The sequence below is a fragment of the Cricetulus griseus genome, chromosome 4 (genome assembly GCF_003668045.3).
Source record: "Cricetulus griseus strain 17A/GY chromosome 4, alternate assembly CriGri-PICRH-1.0, whole genome shotgun sequence".
NCBI classification, from domain to species: domain Eukaryota; kingdom Metazoa; phylum Chordata; class Mammalia; order Rodentia; family Cricetidae; genus Cricetulus; species Cricetulus griseus.
The window spans coordinates 90,050,621-90,068,082 of NC_048597.1; the positions used below are offsets into that span (position 1 = coordinate 90,050,621).

At 43.0% G+C, this 17,462-nt stretch overlaps 2 protein-coding genes across 7 annotated transcripts in view; one reads left to right on the forward strand and one right to left on the reverse strand.

The window, feature by feature from the left end:
* Ankle2 (ankyrin repeat and LEM domain containing 2) overlaps positions 1–5,275 on the forward strand; it is a 28,552-nt gene extending 23,277 nt beyond the window's left edge. For 4 of the 5 annotated variants that reach the window (XM_027415851.2, XM_027415852.2, XM_027415854.2 and 1 more), the window contains exons 11-13: positions 1,390–2,008; positions 2,774–2,905; positions 3,285–5,275. In XM_027415851.2, the coding sequence (XP_027271652.1) occupies positions 1,390–2,008; positions 2,774–2,905; positions 3,285–3,507 (974 nt within the window). In that variant the 3' untranslated portion in view covers positions 3,508–5,275. The remainder of the gene's footprint in view (positions 1–1,389; positions 2,009–2,773; positions 2,906–3,284) is intronic. The other variant, XM_027415853.2, reaches the window with a different exon arrangement.
* Positions 5,276–6,785: 1,510 nt separating this feature from the next.
* On the reverse strand, positions 6,786–15,141 carry Pgam5 (PGAM family member 5, mitochondrial serine/threonine protein phosphatase). 2 transcript variants are annotated; one of them, XM_027415861.2, is made up of 6 exons: positions 14,906–15,141; positions 12,600–12,778; positions 11,627–11,752; positions 11,455–11,543; positions 11,227–11,360; positions 6,786–8,626 (listed from the first exon to the last, which is right to left on the reverse strand). In XM_027415861.2, the coding sequence occupies exons 1-6, from the start codon at positions 15,094–15,096 to the stop codon at positions 8,476–8,478; spliced, it is 870 nt and encodes a 289-aa protein (XP_027271662.1). In that variant the 5' UTR covers positions 15,097–15,141; the 3' UTR covers positions 6,786–8,475. The 2 variants fall into 2 exon arrangements, with proteins under 2 accessions (XP_027271662.1, XP_027271663.1); XM_027415862.2 differs by having other exon boundaries at positions 11,227–11,357; positions 14,906–15,140.
* Between the last annotated feature and the right edge of the window lie 2,321 nt (positions 15,142–17,462).

Here is a 17,462-nt window from a genome sequence, read left to right on the forward strand (position 1 = left end):
TTGACAGTGCACTGGAAGACAGCTTGGAGAAGAGCCTTCACAGAAGTCCTCCAGTTGAATTCCTTCTTCTTTCCCCTGTGCTTCTGTTATTCCCACATAAAGCACCACCCTCCCTGGAGAAGGAGGGGCTTAGAGTTGTTGGTACAGTACCACTTTACTCTTACCTCAGAAAAACTTTCATTGAATCAGAAATAAAACAAGTATTAAAATGAATCAAACTAAAGATAATGAATTTTAGCTGAGTGTATTAGTGCTTAGAATGTTAGTATTTGAGAAGTAGAGAAAGGAGGATCAGAAGTTCAAAGCAAACCTCAACTACACAGTAAGTTTGAGGCCAAGCTGGCAGGCTGCATGAGACCCTGTCTCAAATAAATAAATTTTACTGGATGTGGTAGTTAATGCCTATACTCCTAGAGTTTTGGAGGCAAGAAGCAGGAAGAATACAGTGAGTTGGAGGCCAGCCTAAGCTATATAAGAGGCAATCCAGGAATAAAGGAGGAAGACCCTGACTTCAAAGAAAAAAAAAAAAAAAGTAAATTTAGAGTCAAATAGAAACTTTTGTAATAACTAGAGCTTTGAGTCCTAAATAACAGAAGTTAAACATTTTAAAGCTTTCTAAATTAAAATCAAACAATTGGCCTTGTAAAGCATTTACTTTGTAAATTAAACTTCCTGGAACAGTATGGGGAAGGAGGGGGAACATGATACACATGGTGTAAAAAGAGACAAGTTAGTGCTATGAGATGGCTTAGCAGATAGAGGTACTTGCCACAGATGTCTGGTGACCCAGGTACAATCCTAAACCCACGTAAAGATAGGAGAGAATGCCATAAAATGGTTTTGACTTCTAGTCTCATATACCACTGCTTTCACACACATACACCCACCCACAGCACACATATTATGTACATATATACACGTGATAATAAATAAGAAATGAGTTTAAGCAGCAACCTTGAATATGGAGAATAGTGCTGGAGTGAAGGCTATGCACATGAGCTGTGGAAGAAGCTGTACCAATCTGGGAGTCAGTACCAGAATGTGGCTTCATATACTCTGAACTTATTGTTCCATGAGACTGTAAGCACTTAGTTGATGTTAGAGTCCCTTGCATGCACCACAGTTAATAGCAACTACAGTGTTAGTCTCAAGTTGTTGATATATTTGCAGAATAGAGACATGAAGCAGTTTTTCATGGGTTTGTTCTACACAGTATTTCCAGAGCCTTATCAAGTCAGCTTATGGGAAACTGGCCACAGGATCCTTGTCTTAAAACCTAACCAGCTTTTAAATTAGTCATTTCTTGCTTGAGTCGAAGGCTTTACATTGGGTGAAGGTTCATTTTAGTTCTATGCTGCACACTGATAGGCTGCTTTGTTGCTCTCACAGGCAGTGGAAAGAAGTACAGCAACTCCATCTCCGTGGGAGCATTTCTAGATGGGGATGATGACATTAGTTTGGAAGAAATTAAAAATCAGCAAAATATAGCTCAAAGTCAGAATCAGCCTACAATCAATAAATTTCAAAACTCTGAATGTGGTTCCCTTCCCTTGGGACAAAAGGTGGACCATGGAGAAACCTCAGTTGGATCTTGCCCCAATAACAGCAAAAATGGGCTTTGTCCTCCTCTTCTCAACCACAGGACTGCAGGTGGAATGGGACTAGAGGCCACCAGTGGGCAAGAGGCCCTTCCACTACCTGTTTCTGCTTTGACTCTAGAGTTTGATAAACTGAATTTGCAGGGTCTAGGAGATAGCCTGCTTGAGACGCCAAATAAAAATAAGATACTGGCTTCAAGAAATGATGTAATGGGGAGTGACTCACTGGTACCTCCTCCTGCAATACCGAGACTTGAAAATAACCAAGACAGAACCAACAGTGAAGTGTCAGAGGCAATGGCTGGAATGTCTTTGGATCCCAACAGTTCCGAGCTTAAGGTTCAGGATGGTCAGAAACCAGTGTTCTCATCTGCCACAGGAAATTCCACCAGGGGACTCTTCCTTTCTGGGTAAGTTAAAGATATCTGCAGCACTGTCATGAGTGTGTAGTTTCTGGATGTTTCTCTGGAGTCTTCTGTGTAGATTGCACTGATCCAGTGTCAATAAGGGTGTCCAAAAAAAATGATTTGATCTGTCCTATTTGATCTGTTTAAGACTCAAAACCATGTTAATAGAATGAAAGACCTAACTGGTCTTGACCCTCCCCTGCAGCACTTACCTTGACTAGCCACAGCCCAGTATACCAGCATTCCTCCCTCCAGTTTAGGGTTTGGTGATTGATATGCTCAGTCCAGAATGGTCTGCTCCCTTCCCTCCTCCCCACCCCCCAAAACAGGGTTTCTCTGTAGCTTTGGAGGCTGTCCTGGAACTTGCTCTGTAGACCAGGCTGGCCTCAAACTCATAAAAGATATGCCTGGCTCTGCCTCTCAAGGGCTGGGATTAAAGGCTTGTACCACCACTGCCCTGACTGGCTCTTTCCCCCATTTATTTTGTACATGTTTACATGTTGTATGATTGCTGGTGCCTGTGTAGGCCAGAAGAGGGTGTTAGATTCCCCGGAGCTGAAAGTTCCAACATGGATCTACAAGCCAAGCTCCAGTCCTCTGTTAAGACGAACAAGCACCCTTAGCTGCAGAGCTGTCTCTCTAGCCCTCCAGATTGGTTCTTGAGTTAAATATACAATGATAACTTAAAAATCTTTGGGCTTTTTTATTCAGTGTTTCTGTTTTTTCTTACATCTCTTCTGTTATCTCTTCTTACATCTCTCATTCTAGAGGGGAGCCATCAAAACTAGATCGGGATGTTTTAGCAGCTCTTGAGTGTGCCTGTATTGACCCTGGTCTGTACCCAGCTGTCCACAGATGGAAAAGCACTGTCCTGTGCTACTCACCCTCAGACAGACAAAGGTACTATCAGAACATCAAAGTCTAGAGACCGACAGTTTTATCATGTGTGGGTAGCTTTCTCATAGTGACAGAGCTAACCTGTACAGTTCCCCAATACTGGAATGTATGTTCATATAGGTGTGGTCACAAAGGCAGATGTCTGTTGAGTGGAAAAGTAGGCCAGGCTTGCTCCTGGCAAACTGCACCAGAGGTGGCAGCATCCAGGATTTGTAGCTGTAGTAACATGGGTGTTGTGTGAAAGACCTTCAGGTTTGAGGTGCAGAAGTACTTCCTCTCTGTAAGATGGGTGTCATTCCTGTGTCCTTGTTCTGTTCTTAAATCTGTACATCTCTGTAGATGTACCTTTGTGTGGTAACAAATCTCTTTTTGGTTTCTGCAGTTGGCCAAGTCCTGCACTTAAAGGGAAGTTCACAGCTGAGCTGCTGGACCTTGGTTGCTCTCATAGCTGCAGTTCAGGACGAAGCAGTCCAGCTGGTAGCAGCCCCAGCAAGCCTGGCCACACCACCTCCTCCCCTGGCCTTCACAGCCCCGGGCGGTACAGTCCGGCACATGGGACCCACTTCCAAAGGATGGCACACATGGCCCGCCTTGCAGCTCTGTAGAGCCAGCCAGTATGCTCACTTCTGGGGCTCATTTACTTCTTTGTTTTTAAAAGAAGGGCAGTATGTTTAGTGGTAAAAATTCCATGAAAAACAAAATGTATTCTGAGTAATTTCTTAATACTCACTTTGAGGGTACCAGAATTTTAGAATATGCAATGTTATGAGTAAAATTAAATTTCTGCTATGTTGGAAGAAGTTAATGAAAGCAAACTCAGATCCAAGTTGTTTGAAAAGTGTGACTGTAGTAATGATTCAGACTTTTCAGCTAGAAACATCTAGTTTTGGAATAGAGCAAAGATACGAAGGCAGCTGATAGGCAAGTGAGGTGTTGCTTTAATTGGGGCTGGCTACCTGTGGTATTAGCAGCATCTCTGCAGTGCCTGTAAGCACACCAAGGGTTTCTGAGGGTGAACTGTGTGTTGTCTCATTCTTTGGGTGGGCGGCTTTCTTATACACAATGGCAAAAATGTGTGTTTGTTACTTAATCCTAGTTGTTCCAAAAGTGAGAAAGCAGATGACAGGGAAAACATATGGGTCCTGCTATCTCAGACTTCAGTAGCAATGCTCAAAACAGTGCTAGTGGGGGTGAAAAAGTCAAAGCCATTGGAAGTCATGCCAGTAATCATAGAAACTCACCAGCAATAACTAAAAAAAAATTTTTTTTTTATTTTTCAGAACTTCCATGTGGTTTTACTTAGTTGTCAGTGTCGAACTTTACTAGGCTTAAATTTTTTCCTGAGACTTCATTGAGCATGATTACATGACAAATATCTCACTTTAGAATTCATTTAAAGAGCATTACACTACAGCCTAAAACCTGAAGTTTGAGCCCTGAAATTTCAGTTGCTTACAATGTTCACTTTTGCCTGTCCCCCGTCACTAGCCCCAAGAGATCTGTACAGTGTGTGCTGTATACCCTAAGGTACAAAGGTAAAAACCATCCTGCTGAAGGTAGGTCCTGGCACACCTGCTTGCACACAGGCAGTAGTGTTCTATAGACACTTGCAGTACTGAATCCCAATCAAAAATACACAACTGATTTTGCCAACTTCAGTGCCTTTTGTGAGTCATTTTTAATCTTCCTGGATTTAGATTTTGAGATTGTATGATGCTGCTGAATTGGTGTTAGATTCTTTTTTGTTCATAAAAATACTGGCCAGGCATGGTGGCAAGTGCCTTTAATCCCAGCACTCAGGAGGCAGCCAGGCCTACATAGAGACCTTACCTCAAAAATAAATAAATAAAAATTCTGAGTTTTAACGTTTAGGGTTCTTTTTTTTTTTTAAGGTTATTTTTAAAGTGGTCAGAAATACTAGAATTGAGATTTAAGACTTTGGATTCAAAGTTTATTACATGGAATGTTTTCATTTCCTGTATAAATATAAGTACAAAACAGCCAATACAGTGATCTGAAAACAATGCCATTTTAAAACGATTATCTTTGTTCTCAAAAGAAAAAAAAATCCACAGGGCTGGAGAGATGGCTCAGGGGTTAAGAACACTGACTGTTCTTCCAGAGGTTCTGAGTTCAATTCCCAGCAACCACTTGGTGGTTCACAACCATCTGTATATAATGTGATCTGGTGCCCTCTTCTGGTACACACTGTATACATGATAAATAAATCTTTAAAAAAAAAAAAAAATCCACACATTATATTCAGCTATGATCTTGTTTTCTTATCATTTTGTCCTGGGTTTGTTTTTGGGGAGTGAGGGGATCAATATTCAAATAAAAACAGAAGCACTAGTTTTGTGCTAGCTTCACAGACGACAGTTTTGGGTATTGTTTTTGTTTTTTGGGTTTTGTTTTTTTGAGACAGGGCAGGGTTCTTTGGAGCCTGTCCTGGCACTTGTTCTGTGACCATGCCGGCCTCAAACTCACAGATACGCCTGCCTCTGCCTCCCAAGCACTGGGACTAAAGTCGTGCACCACCACAGCCCAGCCTAATCTTATTTTTTACTCACATTTATTTACATAATGTATGGAGATCAGAAGACAACTTTTAGGAGTAGGTTTTTATTTCCAGTCCAGTAGGTTGCAGGGATCCAACTCAGGTCACTGGCCATGACAATTTTATCTGCTGAGCCATCTTGTAAGCCCATTCGAAACTTTAAGCCACCTTTGACCGTTTTTCCACTAATGTGTAGAGTATATCTATTAGTAACTCTTGGTAATTCTGTGCCATAAACACTGTTAAATGAATCATTTTTGCACAATGCTTTCATAAAGGTGACTTAGTGGACAGAATTCCCTTTTTGGTAAAACTGTAAGCAGTATTTTCATGGCAAAGTACATCAATTTGTGCATCACATTGATATTCGTGGGGTGGTCTCTATGTTGCCGGAATGGCCTTGAACTGAACAAGTTTACTTACTGGTTTTTGGTTTCTAACACAGAAGATATCATTTGATTATTGGCAGTATTACAATATTATTATTGTAATAGAGACAACAGAAGTCTCCAGTGTTCATTTCTAGAGAAGAGCAGAGTACAGTGTTGAAAATTTGTGCTTGCTGCACTATGGCAGGATCCAAAACAAGATGCTATTGAATAGCTGGATCTTTACTGCTTTCAGAGGAAATAGTTAGGACTTTGTCTTCATGAGTTGGGCCTTGCTTGATGGGCTGTTGACCCACACATTGGTTATGTCAAGATCTAGTTATTTTTCTGACTTTAAAATTATATTAGTATTTCTCATCTGTCTCAGAGGAAAAACACTGGGATGAAGTAAAACACAATAGTCAAGAAGAATCAGTGCCTATTAGCGACACACCATTCCCACTACTTGATCAGTGTCTCAGAAGTCTCTAAATATCTATCCCAAACCAAGGAAACTGAAAATTATGAAGTGTTTCATATTTAAGAAAACAGGTTATTCCTCGAACTTACATAGCTCTTAAATTGAGCCAAATGCTGCATTCTAGTCATAACTTTACAAAATCTAGAAACCCATTTTCTCATGGTTGGCTTCAAATCTAACAGTATGGTTATTTGGGTATTGTGCTATACTTTCAGTGTTTCCTAGAAGACAATATTTCAATGTTTTCCTAGAAGACAAATGAGAAATAATAGTATAATTTTAAAGTCAGAAAATTAGATTTTGACACAGCACTGTGTGTATCAACAGCCCAGCAAGCAAGGCCTGACCCAGAAGCATTTGAAATCTATTAGATCACCTGTATGACCACAAACTTCTATAGGCCTTGCTTTAGCTTCCTGTCCCTGCTGTTCAGTATGTCTTACTTACATCATTCTCAGCTCTCACTCTGCAGTGTGATTTTTTTTTTTTTTTTTTGGACAGGTGATGAGAATTGGGATCCAAGGGGATAGGACAGCTGACTAGGGATCAGGCTATCGGCTTTCAGGATCATTGGTGTTATAAGTGATTACTATGCCTTGCAGATGACTGTCAGCCTCCAAGAAAGATAACTCATTTCATATACAAGGAGCTGGCTTCACCTCAGAGCTAAGGCTTATTCCTAAAATTTACGGAGGCTGTATCATGTGGAAAACACTCTTAGTGCACTGATCCCAAGCAAGTCATTATCTCCCTGAAATGTTTTTTTTTTACCTTCCCATCAGGTCAAGTGAGGAACTTTGAGCTTTGTGTTTAGAAGTTAACAGCCTGGCATGCCTGCCTCAACTACTACTAGAAAGTGGAATGTGGGTAGTCAAGGTTACCTCCAAGTGACGGTATTGAACAGGAAGCAGTGTGGGAGGTAGTCCTCCAAGCAAGATACCTGGGATAGAAGACACTGAGAAAGGGCTTCTAATTATACCACATTTTTTTCTTTAAAACAAACAACAAAGAAGTAATATTTTATTACATACTAGTTTCTAAAGAGAACAAAGAGATGGGTCAAATATTCCAATTCATTGTATTGATTACAGAAAATGCTCACAACCACTTCATAGAAACTGTATTAGGATTTTTGGGGGGCCAAGTATGGTAGTGCATATCTACAGTCCCAACATTCAGAAGACCACTAAGGGTCTTGAGTTTGAGGCTAGCCTGGGCAACAGTAAGATCCTTTCTCAAAAAAACAAAAATAAACAACAAAAAAAAACCCACATACACACAAACCAGTTTTTTCCTAAGTTATCTGACTATCTGAAGTAAACAAACACATCATTTCTAAGTAGCTTAACCTACAAGCCCAAAGGTTAACAGTAAACAGTAGCAAACTAAGTCACTTTGAGATATTTTTGTTTTTAAGACTTGATCTTTCTACATAGCTCAGCCTAGCGAGAAACTCATGATCCTACCTTTGCTTCTCAAGCGCTAGAATTACAAGCATATGGCACCTCATCTGGTCAGTGTGGGCTATTTCATTGCCTCCAAAGAATCTCTTACAAGGCTGTCATGTATGTGCCATATATAAGCCACAGTCTTCCTGCAATGCCACTTCTTTCATGGCTTATATCTACCTTATAGGAAGCCAATCCATTTGCCCTTCAGTTCATTCAGATGCAATAGACACAGGATCTCTTGTGTTTTCAAAGAAAGAACCCATGTAAGGAAAATATTTGATAAATATTTAAGCAACAAAAGTTCCTAGATTGTAATATATGAAACAATGAGTTGAAAACAACCACCATACTGCCTGACAGGTTTTCTGCCAGAGCTTAGGGTTGTTCAGTTGATCTACTGCAATCACCTGATACAGCACAGCCAGGCCGGTTCAGTCCCCATGATATGTCTGCCTTGTGCCCCAGAAGGTCCCCATCTACACCTTGTAGAGCTGTGCTAGTGGTAATGGTAAGGTAGAAAGCTTTTAAAAAGGCCATCTAACCCATAAGTTGCCTTCTGCAGCCTGGGCCAGAAATAAGCACCCAAATGTGACACTGATCTATCCTCTTCCTGGAGACAACATGAAGCCACAGCATAGCCTAGACAGGGAAGACAAGGAAGGGAAGGCTGCAGCCAGGCCACCAGCAGAGGAAAGGGTGCAGTCCTACAGGCAATCTCAGGACCGGGTAATCTTGTCTGGGGGCATGAATCCTGTGTCCCCAAGGGTCCTGAGTGCAACACGACCGTTGGGTCGGATTACCAGGTAGGTGATACTCCCATTGTTGAGGGACAGGCGGAGCCAACCTTCCGGAGGAAACTGCAGTGCTCTGGGGAGAGAAAGATGATGCTAGCAGAAATCTCAGATTAGTACAGAGCTAGCTGCTCTTGGGTCAAGCAAGGTTGACAGCCTTTTGGAGTAGGCACATTCAACTGAGGTGATAACTGTCTTCAGGGAAAGGATTCTCAGGGGAAAGGTCTCAATAGCACACTAAATAAGGATCTGACAAGTGGGAACAAAGCCCCAACCCAGCTAATTCAGAAATGTGCTCAGGGCTAATGATATCAAGGCTGTTTAGCACTGTAACAAGCACCATCCACATTTGTGCTACAAGTATTTGACAGAAACTGGCTGGTCTCCCAGAATAAAAGTATAACACATGACCCCATACAGGATTTCCTTTTGTAAGGACACAGGTAATGGGACTAGAGAGATGGACCAAGAGTATTTGCAGAGAACCATAGTTAAATTCCCAGCACCTATGTTGGGCAGCTCACAACTTCTAATACCCCCAGCTCCAGGGAATCCTATTTTTCTGGCCTCTAAGGGTACCTACATGCAGGCACACACACATACAGGAGTATCTACTGAACAGTTTGGTCTCTGCCATTTTCTAGTAATCGAATGTGCTCTACCCTCAAGAACTGGCCTGAGTTAAATCCAATGTAGCCTACCAACACATGTGACATTTCCTGCTACAATTTTAAATTACAAATACTGTAAAAGCCCTGTGATATGTCCCAGCTAATACTGAAAAGGGACATAGTATCCCTTTTATTTAAAGAAAGGGGTTTTATGTAGCTCAGGCTGGGCTTCTGTGTTGCTGGAGACAAGACAAACCCAGGTCTTTATACATGTTAGACAAGCACTCTGCAATGAAGCTACATCTCTATCCCAGTCTGCTAGAACACTGTATGCTTTGTGGTGTTCTGCTGCTTAAAAAGAGCTTCTAGATCCTCAAAGGGCTATATAGATTTTCACATAAACAGGTTTCATTTATTTTGAGACAGTCTCACTGTGCAACCCCTGGCTCACCTGGAACTTACTATATAGAACTGGCCTAGAACTCACAAAAATCCACCTGCCTCTGCCTTCCAACTGCTGGGATTAAGGTAAGTGCCACCACATCCAAGTCATAAATGGGTTACTTTATATATACTTTATATATGTAATCCTGGCTAGCCTGAACTCACAAAGATCTGCCTACCTCTGCTTCTTAAGTGCTGGGATTAAAGGTGTGTGCCACCACACCTGACATATGAAGTATATTTTTAAACAAAGTGGACCATGAGATGGCCCAACTTGGGCAAAGGCCCTTGCTGTGCAAGTCTGGCAACTTGAGTTCAGTCCCTGGAATCCACATAAAGGTAGAAGGAAGGAGAGAAGTGACTCCACAAAATTGTCCTTGACCTCCACACAAGCTCTTTTTTACCCTTCCTGTTGAGGATCAAACCCAGGCTCCTATACATGCCAGACAAGCTATTTACCACTAAGCCACACCTCAGCCCAGACGACTACAGTCTTAGTGTTATCCATCACAACTCAGGATAATGATCATTCCTGAAAGAAAGAAGGACTCTGCCTTTATTCACAGTGTAAGTACTCCCAAGTGCCTAGTTTCTTCTTTCTGCATTTTCAACATCAATGTCAGTCATTAGGGGCTGTTACAGAATATAAGATAATGAGGTACAAAATAAATAGGCCATTCCTGGCTTGTTCACATGTTGAGAGGAATGCATAGGATATACCCTAGGCAACAAGGGTATAACAAGTAGTTGGGACCACAATCACCCTAGAAGCACCTGTCCACCGTACTACCCACCTTCCTCCTACCAGTTCTCAGTCTGATACGGAGCTCCAGGGCCCAGTAGGGATTCCCAGCTTTCCAACATTTTGTATTTTCTTGGGACTCAGGCTCGCCTAACTGACCACCAGGTCCCATAGCTATCCCTGGGCTGCTGGTCAGGTGTGATGGGAACATACATCATGGCACAGGGGACAATCTAAAAATAGGGAGCAGGCTACTACCTTGGCACCCATAAAGAAGTGGCTAAAAAAGGCATATAGGAAAATAGCATGAGCCTGGAATATTCTGCTGAGCAGCAAACCAATAATCACAGGTCATGATGTACAACAGGTGATTGTATGCATGTCCAATCACATGTACAGGACTAGCAGACAAGTATCCTGACCCACAAGGTGCTCATACTGCTCACAAACATGGAGAAAGACAGTACTTATAGAAGTTCTGATACCAACAGGATGAAGGAAATAAAATACCAGACCAAGTCCAGTGCTAACTGCTACTGCATCTACCAACAGGCAGTTGGAACAAGTGTGTGGAAAACAGGACTCTGAATGGTCCCTAGACATTCATCATTCTCATAAGGTAGTGGAAGCTGGAACACAGCTCCTAGTCTGAGGAAACCCAAGGCCAGGAAGGAGGTTTTGGGTTTTTTTTGGTTTTTTTTGTTTTGTTTTGTTTTGTTTTGTTTTTTTGGTTTTTGAGACAGGGTTTCTCTGTGTAATAGCCCTGGCTGTCCTGGAACTAGTCCTGTAGACCAGGCTGGCCTCTGCCTCCCTAGTGCTGGGACTAAAGGTGTGCCCTACTATGCCTGGCCCAACACAGGAGTCCTTAATGGCACTTACCTGCAGACAATATAGCGGATAACATTGGCGTGGCATATGAAGATCTCATAGCTGTCTTCCTCCTGCTTGGCATCAGCTCGGTGGATGTAGTTCCTGAAGGCAGCCTCAATCCGGGCTCCATCTTCATAATACTGCTAGGAGCAGAGCAAGGAGTTGTCAGTGTGGACACAGACAAGGCTAAAGGCAGGCCTTGCCCTATTCCAGTGGCACAAGGAATGACATTTTTACCACAGCCTCTGGCTTCCAGTGAGAGACAGGTGGATCTGGTTCAATAGGGGCACCTTCCCGTAGCAGGTCTGTGCTGACTCTGCAGACACCTGGAAAAGGGGAGACCCCTATTCAGCAATGTATCCCCAAGACTAAATCTATACCCTCAGCATGGCAGACAACCAGTACTCACCTGGCAGGTGTTTACTAATAATGTCTGTGGTCTCTACAGCACGGGTCATGGAGGAATGGACAATTTTATTAAACTTTAATCCCAGGCTTGCTAGTCGGAGCCCTGTAAGTTCAGCCTGTTCCCGACCTTGAAGGAAAAATAACTGTGAAAGTCATATACCAGGACCCTCCACTTACTGAACAAACAGTGAAATGCCATCAAGCACCACTGATGATGATGTCCTCAAAGGCTTAGCCAGGGTCAGATCCTCAGGGAGCAAAGAAACAATCAGTTGTCCTCAACCCCAAGGAGAAACGCACCTGATTCAATTAGCAACAGTGCGTTAACTTACCAGCAGTGGAATGTGAACCCTTTGCTATTCCTCCTACTTTTACTCAACTATGTTCAAAATCAAGTTCCAGTTGGGAACATAATATAGGAGGCTGAGGCAGGAAGATTGCCATGAGTTCAAGGCCTGTCTCAAAACAAACTACAAACTGACTCTTAGTATTAAATATAGATGCTTTTTGTCAAATGTACTTTAGCATATGGCTGGAAACACTCCAAGAAATCACTTTTGTCTTGTTCTGAAAATCATTTTCTATACTGAATATGGGAACCTCCATCACCACATTGATGACCTGATTTTCTGCTTATGCCCAGGTGTCAAAAGCAACAAAGTAACTCCTCAGGTTGGTGGCATAATCTGCTAGAGAACACACCTGGAGACATATTACCATCCAACTTTTGAATATGTGTACAAATGGGAAATACATCATCCAAACAAGAAATTATTTAAAATGTAAATGCACACTACCATGTATTCATGTTCCCGCCTACTTGGGAAGAAAAACAGGGGGTCAGGGATCTAGACTAGCCTAAACTACATTGTTGAGACTGTCTCTCTCACCACCATGCTGAAATGGGGAAAGAAAGGGAGAAGGACTACATCCCAAGTTCAGCTGATACTTCAAGATCATTCAAGCAATCATACCTAATGGGGTCAGGGTGCGGTCCTTTTCCAGGGAGCCATCCACATGGTACTGGGAATGCCGGATGAGGAATATGTGTCTTGTAGCCTTTGCCTTATAGTGGTCCAGCCTGGATGCCAGTTCTTCTTCTCCAGATTCCACATTCCTCTTCTTCAGGTTAATGAGAGACAGTGGCTCTCGCCTAATTGTGAAAGCATGTCTTATAACCTCTTGTTCAAGACACCTTGATTCAGTACTTGGGGAAAGCCAAGCCCAGGGAGGCTGTGAAGCCTAAGGTTCATGTTCTTGGCGAAGACAGGGCTAGGAAGGTGGCACAGGGGTTAAAGTGCTTGTTAAAGTATAAGCAGGAAGACTGGAGTTCAGAAGCCACATAAACACTGGGTAGGCAAGGTGGCCCACCTATAATTCCAGCCTCAGAGAGTAGAGACAGGATCCCCAAAAGAGGCTGACTAGTGAGACTAATTGTGTTCGAAAGTCCAAGCTATGACTGAGAGACCATGTCTTAAAGGATAATCTAGAAGCACAATCAAGAAAACATCTTGCTTTCTAACTCAGGCTTTCATACAGACCCACACACATGCACATAAGAAGGAAAAAAGAGAAACTGTCAATAATGCTGCAAATATGCAACCCAGGTGACAAGAAGAAGTGAGAATATGGATAATTGCACTGCAGCAAAACCTTGAATTGCACTGACTGTATGGGGCTGTTTCATTCATTTATTTATTTTGTTGGTTATGAGACAGAGTTAGTGTAGCCCAGGCTGAGGTCACAGCAATCCTACTTCAACCTTCCAAGTACCAGGATTAAAGGTATGCATTAACATCCCTAATTTAAATTAAAAATACTAGACAGGAGCCCTTGGCTGTATTTTCTCATAGTACAAGTCCTCATACGTGGGAAGCTGAGGCAGAAGGATCACAAAAGGCCAGTTTGAGCTATATAATAAGTAAATCCCACACTGATAGATTTGATCAACCAGGTATCAAAAATATTCAAAACCTTTTACACCTATACTAAACTTTTTTCTTGCAATTTTACCTCAAGCTATATAATTTAACAACTACTTGGGTTGCAATTTTATTGTATTGTATTTAAGTATAATAAATAATCTAGGGATGATTTAAACTATACAGGAGATTATCCTAGACATCTAACATCTAGGTTATTTGCAAATACTACACCATCTTGAACATCCACAGACTTTGGTATGTTTAGAGATCCTGGAACCAATCCCCCAGGATACAGAGGAACTACTATAATTAAATAAAAATAGAGGTCTTTTCTAAGTCACACTAAGCACATTTTAAATGTTTAGCAGTACACTGGGATAGTCGCCATCACATTGGTTGAGGACTGCAGTTAGTGGACTGGGTATGTAGGAGCTGAAGAAACTGAAGGTACTCAGTTCATGTAGAAGGCAGGAGCCGGGTAAGGTGAAGAACGCCTTTAATCCCAGCACTCAGGAGACAGAGGCAGGCAGATCTCTGAGTTTGAGGCCAGTCTGGTCTAAAGACTGTTTTGGTTTTTGAGACAGGGTTTCTTTATACAACCCTAGCTGTCCTGGAACTCACTTTATAAACCAAGCTGGCCTCGAACTCAGAGAGATCCACCTGCCTCTGTCTCCCAAGTGCTGGGATGAAGGTGTGGCCACCACCACCTGGCTATATAAACAAATTTAAATCTGGTAATGTAATTTTTTTTTGATAGGGTCTCTCTATATAACTCAGGCTGACCTAGAATTCAGAGATCTGCTTGCCTTTGACTCCCACTGCTGGGACTAAAGGCGTGCACCACTAAACCGGGCTTCCATGGTAACCTAACTCTTAGTTCTAAGCACAGGTTCTTTGACCTCTGAGACAATAGCATGCTTGAAATCCCGATTTTCCTCAGGCTGCAGCAGGAGAATCTGTGAGGACAAACTGAACTATATATTAAGACCCTGACTATAGATCTATAGACGGATGGATGGATGGATGGATGAATAAATCTTAATCCTTTAGAATTTCAGACCCTCATAGGATAATGGTCCTTGAACAAAGATCTTCGGGTGCACTGTTTCTGAATAAGGACTTTCCGAGGAACCTGTCTGGCCGGACATAGGTACCCTCGGAGGAAGGGATGGATGGTCCAGGCACTGAGACCCTTGGAGGACACGTCGTCCTGGTACTGGGACCCTCGAAGGACCAGCCGCCCGGTTCACACAAACCCTAGACCACTAGTACACACCCCTTCAGAGCACCGACATGCGCCCTAACGCAACGGATGTGAGGAACCAGGCCCGAGCTCCACCCTCCCGTCCCTGCACCTGTCCCAGTTGGAGTCCCAGACGCTGGGCCCGGGCCGCGAGATTCCTGTCCAGGTCGACCGCTCCGTTGCGCGCGTGTCTGCATCCCCGCCGCCGCGCGGCTTGCCCACCGCTACCGCGGAGAAGAGAACGGCGGCCGAGCCACCCGCCAGACCGCAGGCCGCCAGCTGAAGCGCCTGCCGGAAAGCCATGCCTCAAATCGCGCGGCCCCACGGCCGGACGCCAGGGACACACTTCCGTATGCGCCCGCTTCCGGTTGGTGGAAGTTCCGCCTCCGCATCCCACTCCACAGAGCAGGAAACGTGGACTGGGGCGCCACCTGCCGGTAGTCGCCGGGTGGCAGGCGCAGGTGCCCTTCGTTGGTGGGTGTTGAGTACTCAGGGGATCAAAATCTGGCACTGGGTTTAGGTGAGAACTGAAAAACCTCAGGTTTGACTCTTGCTCTAGATAAAGAGTTTTTGTTTTCTTTCGTAATCCTTAAGTGTATGCATACTGTTCTCCAACTATCAACTTTCACCTCCAGAGTTCTTTCCATTTTCCTCAACTAAAACTTTTTTCATTAAACTATCAACTCTCCATTCCCCACACCTAGCTTCTAGCACCTCCCATCCTGCCTCCAAGTTTTATCACCCTAGTTGTTACTGAGCAACTGACAAGGTCCTTCTGAGTAGGAAGTAGTTCAACTGCTCTTCCAGTGCTGGCAGTCCTAGGCCCCGTTGAGCCTGGGGCCAAGGGACTAGACTGGCAGGTTCAGAGGCTTACAGTTCCCTTGGCCTTTGACAATGGCTAATACTACAGTGCATTTCCTCTGATTGGAAAATGAGCCTCAGTCCCTTACATAAAAGGGGGTGTAGCAATGAATGGTTTTAGTACCAATCCTGGCAGTCATGAATGTTTACACCAATCAGAGGCTTTCTGCACAGCCCTTCTGGCCTGGATGAAATTATTGCATGGTCATCAGAGTTCATCACCATGTTTGTCTTGCTCACAGTACTACTTTCTAGTGTCAGTGGGCGCTGTCTGGAATGGTCATGACTAGAGCAAATCCTCACCGTGAGTCTCAGTGTCTAAACAGCTGGCTGACCATAAGAGGCTGCTTTCCTGGCATGACCTCAAGTCAGGCACCAGAGCTGGACCTGTTAAATGCTTTAATCTTTCATAGAAAGTATCAATAGGGTGTGTACAATAAAGACTTAACAAAATCTCAACTCTGAACTAACTTTTACAGTATAGTTCTTATTTAACTGTGCTTACTTACTGCCTCAGTGTCTCATGGGGAGGTAGGTCTCTCTACTCTGTGTTCTAGGAATCTTGAATTAATTGAACTCCATCGCTCTGTCCTTTTGTGACTGGTGTCCTTTTCTGTTTTTGTTTGTTGTTGTTTCCTTCTGTGATAGGGCCCCACCATAGTATGTAGCCTTGGCTGGCTTGGAGCTTGCTATGTAGACCAAACTGACTTCCTCTCCTAAGTTACTTGCAACCCTCCTATTAGCCTCTTCTGTTACTGTACTCTTTCAATTTACACATCACTGGACAAAAGGAGGGAAACTATGGAATGAAGAGAGTAAAGAGGGAGGTACATGTTGAATTGTAGCCAGAAAGCAAGAGGAAAATTCTGTGAAGCTTCTTTTACAAGGGCATTAATCTGTTCTGTGTTGGGTTTAATCACTTCCATAAAGAACCTCTCAATGCTACAAATGAAGATTAAATTTTGTAGAGGACATTCAAACCATGGCAAAATGCAATTAGTTACTTCCCTCCTTGCTGTGACCAAATACTCAACAAGTAACTTAGGACGGATTTATTTCAGCTTGTAGGCATGGCAGCAGGAGCACAAGACAGCTGTGCACACTAAGCAGGAGATGAACGCTGGTGCTCAGTTCATTTTCTCCTTTTCAATCAGTCTAGGACCCCAGTTCATGGGAATGTACTGCTCACATTTGGGGTGAAGCTTCCCTCCTCTGTTAAACCTTTTTTTTTCATTCATTCATTATTTATCTATTTATGTTTATGTGTGTGGGTGTTTTGCATCAGATTCCCTGGAACTGGAGTTTCAGATGGTTATGAGCTGCCGTGTGGATGCTGAGAATCAAACCTGGGTCCGCTGCAAGAGCAGCCAGTGTGCTTAACCACAGGCTTTCTAGCCCCAGTGGTGAAAAACCTTTTTTGGAAACATCCTCATAGACACACCTAGAATCCATGGTGATTCTAGATCCCATAAAGCTGATGATCAAGATTAACCAACATGCAGTTATTATGCTAGGTGAACAGGCCAGGCCTAAGAATAGTGTGAACAGATCTTATAAGGTATGTAGAGTCACAATCAAGACTTTACAGGGATGGTGGTCATTGGTCTAGAAAGAATGGGAAGAAGAGGGAGATGGGGTTTAATAGGAACAGTTCTACTTTAAGATGCAAAAATACCTAGAAATGGATGCTGGTGATGTTTGCATAGCACCAAGATTGTACTTAATGCTACAGAACTGTATATTTAAACATTAAGTGTTGTATGCACTCTGGCACAACATAAAGGAAAAAAAAACAGTATTCAGAGAAA